Source organism: Monoraphidium neglectum (genome assembly GCF_000611645.1).
Source record: "Monoraphidium neglectum strain SAG 48.87 unplaced genomic scaffold scaffold04460, whole genome shotgun sequence".
In the NCBI taxonomy this organism is placed as follows: Eukaryota; Viridiplantae; Chlorophyta; class Chlorophyceae; order Sphaeropleales; family Selenastraceae; genus Monoraphidium; species Monoraphidium neglectum.
Genome location: NW_014009169.1, coordinates 1 through 4,450, shown reverse-complemented (window position 1 = coordinate 4,450; position 4,450 = coordinate 1). Strand labels below are relative to the sequence as shown.

The 4,450-nt window shown below is 68.4% G+C and overlaps 1 protein-coding gene across 1 annotated transcript; it reads left to right on the top strand.

Annotated features, from left to right (window-relative positions):
• Nucleotides 1-488: 488 nt before the first annotated feature.
• On the top strand, nucleotides 489-3,473 carry MNEG_14403 (hypothetical protein; the record flags this gene model as incomplete). Its single annotated transcript, XM_014037125.1, has 5 exons — nucleotides 489-769; nucleotides 953-1,286; nucleotides 1,574-2,527; nucleotides 2,763-2,997; nucleotides 3,217-3,473. Coding segments are annotated over 5 exons (2,061 nt in total), but the record flags the coding sequence as incomplete, so codon positions are not given.
• Between the last annotated feature and the right edge of the window lie 977 nt (nucleotides 3,474-4,450).

Here is a 4,450-nt window from a genome sequence, read left to right as displayed (position 1 = left end):
TGCTGCTGCTGCTGCTGCTGCTGCTGCTGGTGCTGCTCTTGCGGACGTGTGGCGACAGGTCCCCGTGTGCCGTCGTGTATGGGCTGGGGCGTGACTGAAAGTGACAGCCGTCTGCATGGGCTTTTGGCGCTTGCAGGTCACTGCATGGGGAGGGCCTCCCGCCGCCGCGGCTTGTTGAAGGCTGCCGGCTGCTGTTCAAGGCAGAGGCGTGGCCGGCAGCGGACGCGCTCGCAGCGCTGGTGCCTCAGGTGAGAGGGAGGGGTGTGTGTGTTGCAGACCGCGGCTGCAGCCCCGTGATGTCTGCTGCTAGCCTTGTGGTTGCTGCCCGATGTTGTGTTTGACGGAAGGTGTGCCTCCTCGCCGCACCCAGGAGAGACCGCCTGTCTGCCAACATGCGGCTGCCGTCAAGATGCTGCCGTGAGATTGCTGCATGTGTGCTGCCTCACTGGACATCCTGTTCCCTGCTCTTGTTCAAGGCATCATATCAAATGATCAATTACCTCACAGCACAGCGTCACCCGCCACCCCTCACGTCACGCCGCCCGCAGGACTTCCCCCTGACCTACAGGGACGCAGTCCCCGGCCTCCTCCGCTTCACCGCCGCCGGCCGCCCCACCCAGCGCATCCATGGTGCCCTATCCACGCTCGCCGCGCCGCTGCCCACGCCGGTCGCGCGCGGCGTGCTGGCGGGGGCGCGCGTGCGGGTGCCCCAGCAGCTGCACCGGCTGCTGGCGGCCCTGCCCAGGTTCAAGGGGGCACCCCTTGCGCTGTGAGTATGTCTGGGGTTTCAGGGAACAGTGCGCCTCCTCCAAGGCCGTCGTGCATCTCGCGCCAATCGGCGCGGCGGCAGCTCTCGCTCTCTTGGCTGCACTCACGATACGTGCGCCATCATGTGATCGCCACCATTTGCAGAACCTACTGACTCTCACCAACCGCGACCACGTACCCGCAGCCGCCTCGCCGACCTCCTGCCAGCGCTCGCCGCCCCGGTTCCTCCGTCCGCCGTGCGCTACGCGCTACGCGCCGGCGTTCACAACGGTCGCGCGTTTGTCGGGGGCGGGCCGTGTGAGATTGGGCCGCTGGAGCCGCTGGCCAGCACGGGGGCCATCCTGCTCGCACCGCCCTCCGCGCGGCAGCGGCCCCCGCAGCGGCGCGGCACCGGCGGCGGTGGCGCTGCAGTGGGTGGTGTCAGCGACGACGGCGATGATGTCATCGATGTGGGGCCGGTGCCGCTGGATGCTGGAGTGGTGTTGGTGTTGCAGCTCGTGGCAGGGCCGGCGCCTCAGGTGCGTGAGCAAAGCTGGTTTCATGGAAAAAGGGGACACGCACACGTATATGCCTAGGGGTGCTGACATAGACGGATGATTATGTGTCCATGCACACATGCCCGGACTCAGCCCCAGAAGCCATGCACTGCGGGATCCTATGTGTGCATGATGTGGGGCGCGCGGCTGAAAGCACACCACTGCAGCAGGCAGAGGATGCGCACCGCAACGCTCGGCACTGCACTGCGGCAGAGGTTCCTGCGCCCCTCACGCCTGTGCTCAGAAGCCGGCCAACAACACCTGCGCAGGCTGGCGCTGGATGGGACCCAGTGATCATTGGCCAGACGGCATTCTGGCCCTTCAAAACCCGCGTCGCCGAGTATGATGAGCGGCGTATCCAAGGCAGCAGCGCCCGCAGGGGCGGCCTCGAAAGCGGCAGCAGCAGCGGCGGCGCCGAGGGCGACAGGCAGGGGGCAGCAGCGGGGGTGGTTGCGGGGGCAGCAGCTGAGGAGGAGGAGGAGGAAGAGGGGTCAGACGTTCTGCCGGCGCTCGCCCAGGGCCGCCACACGCTGCAGCTCCAGTCGCCGCTGCCGGAGGCCGGCGCAGGCAGCGCGGCTGACGGCCTGCAGCGGACGCTACTGACCCTGTCTGCTACCGCGAGTCATGGTCTGATGGGCGGCGGGGGCGTGGCGCCGGCGCCGGCGCTGCAGTGGCGGGCGCTTCTGGGGGATGTTGCCGAGCGCGCGGTCCCGGATGCGATGCTTGATTTCGTGCTGCAGTTGGCGTCACCCACGGAGAGCTTGGCGGAGGCAGCAGCGGACGCCATGACGGCAGCAGCAGCGGACGCCATGACGGCATATGAGCGGCCGGCGCAGGCAGGAGCGGCTACTCGGTCAAGCAAGGTCGCGGCGGCAGCGGCGGCGGTCCCTTTGGACGCTATTCTGCGGCGCGCCGACCAGGCCGCCGCCGCCGTTGCGGCGGCCGTGGCGACGCCAAAGCCGCAGCCGTTTGGCGGCGCCGGCCCGCCAAGTGGGCGGCCGCCGTGGAAGACGGATAGTCAAGAAGTAGGGCACGGCGAGGTGGAGGACGAGGAGGAGCGGCGGCAGACACGGTGGGAGGCGGCCCAGCTGGCAGCTGCAGGGGCGGGGCGCGGCGAGGGTGGGGGCAGTGGCGGCGGCGGCGGCGGGGAGTTGCGGGGCCTGGCTGGCGCGATGGCCTGCCAGATTGACCGGCTGGCGCAGGCCGTGGAGAGCCTGCGGGAGGTGAGGGGGCGCGTGTGCAGCAAGTGATTGACATGCAGCAGGGTTGCGCCTGGCAGTGCTTGGTGCGTTTGCTTCATGCCTTGACGCCCTCCGTGGATATTTGGGGCGAATCGGCTCAGCAGCTTCCAGCTCTGCCGCCATGTGCCTGCCTCGCCTCTGCTCTGACATCATCAATCCCGGTGTACATCAACGTGTTCAGCTCCGCATCTTACGTCTGCCGCGCCCTCGATTTCAGGAGAGGGATCTCCTGCGGTCTTCGCTGACCCTCCTCGGCAGCGCCGGCGCGCAGCACGCGGCCGCGGCGCCAGGAGCAGCGGCGGGCGCCAACGGCGCGGGCGCCACCGTCCCCGGGGACTCGCTGACTGCGGAGGGGCTGGAGGCGCTGAGGCGGCTCGCCCTGGACGGGGGCAGCACGGCGGCGGTGCTGGATGCGGCTGCGGGGTCGGGCGCGGCGGGCGGCGCCGCTGCAGGTGAGGCGTCCGTGCCGGCCTCGGCTGTCGAAAACCGGGCGCGTCGGACCCCGATGGAACCCTGCATCCTGACAGGGTGCAGGGCTTAGGATTAATGTCCGCAGCACCACCTCACACGCCCTGCCGTTGTGATGCGAATGACCATGTGAGGCGACCTGCTGCCCAGCACGTTGATTGATTTGCCTTGACAGGTCGTTGCGTGCCCTGGCCTTGCCGCAGGTGCTCCCGGCCCCGCCGCGCAGCCACCCCCAGCGGCTTCCCTCGCGTTGCGCCAGGCGGGCGGCGCTGACATCAGCAGTCTGACGGCGTCTGACGTCATCGTTCAGATCATCGGGTTCAGGCCGCCACTCCAGGGCCCGCTTTGCGGGACGACGTCCAGGCTGCCGGGGGCAGGCGTGGATCGGGCAGAGGCTGACAGCGTGGGCGGCTTGGAGGGCGCTGTGGCTGGGCCCCAAAGCCTCTATTTCACCACAAAGGTGGGTGTGGATGATGCGGGTGGTTGGGCAATTCCGTGCAGCACGTCTGTGCGTGGGCGCATGCCTGCGTGAGTGGGGGGAGGGCTGTCTATCAAAGCCCAGAGCAAGGTGCCTCCGACATGACCGCCCGGTACAAATAGACACCTGGGTTTCACTTGCCCCGGGGCATAATGCGATTAGCAATGGCTGCCACCGCCCTGCGGCCGTGCGCTCACTGCCTCACTGTATCCCAAGGCTTGAAGCCCTGACACCACCCACTTAGCCCTTCTCCAAAACGGGCTATCCATTATTACATCCCACACACTCATGCCGCAGTTCTTCAGCTTTGAAGAGGCGACCACAGCCCCCATGCGCCTGGGCGCACCCCTGCCCGATGCCACCCCCGCACGGCCGTCCTCCGGCGGGCCCCCCGCGCCGCCATCTGCGCGCGCCCTCGTGCCCGTACACGGTGCCGCCGGCGCCGCCGGGCTCGCGGCGGCGCCCGGCCTGTCGGGTGCGGCCCTCAAGTGGACAGTTGACGGCAGCCTGCTGGCTCCCTTGCTGCTCAGCGGATGCGAAGGGGATGGTGTTGAGGGGTCTGACCGGCGCTGGGATGGCTACAGTGTGCTTGACGGCACGCGGCTGGCGCCGGCGGCCGTTGAGCTGGCGGAAGGGGAGCGGCGGGCGCTGGGCAGCTACCTGGCAGCTGCGCACCTTGCGGTAGAAGCGTGGGATGCGGAGTCGCTGCTGCAGGTGGGGCGATGGGTGCAGGGGCAGCGGTGCGCGGGGCAACAGCATGGCAACCTTCTGCCCTGCTCAAGCAACCAATCAACACCGAGCCTGATTACGAAATCTGTTCGATGCGCACACACTCGCAAAGGAATCACATGTCTAGGCAGTAAGCTTTCTGAACAGCTGTCAGTCCGCCCATGCTCACTGCGTGCCCCTCAACGAGCCCCCCCCCTCACCCGCAGCACCGCCCCCCACCCACACCCCGC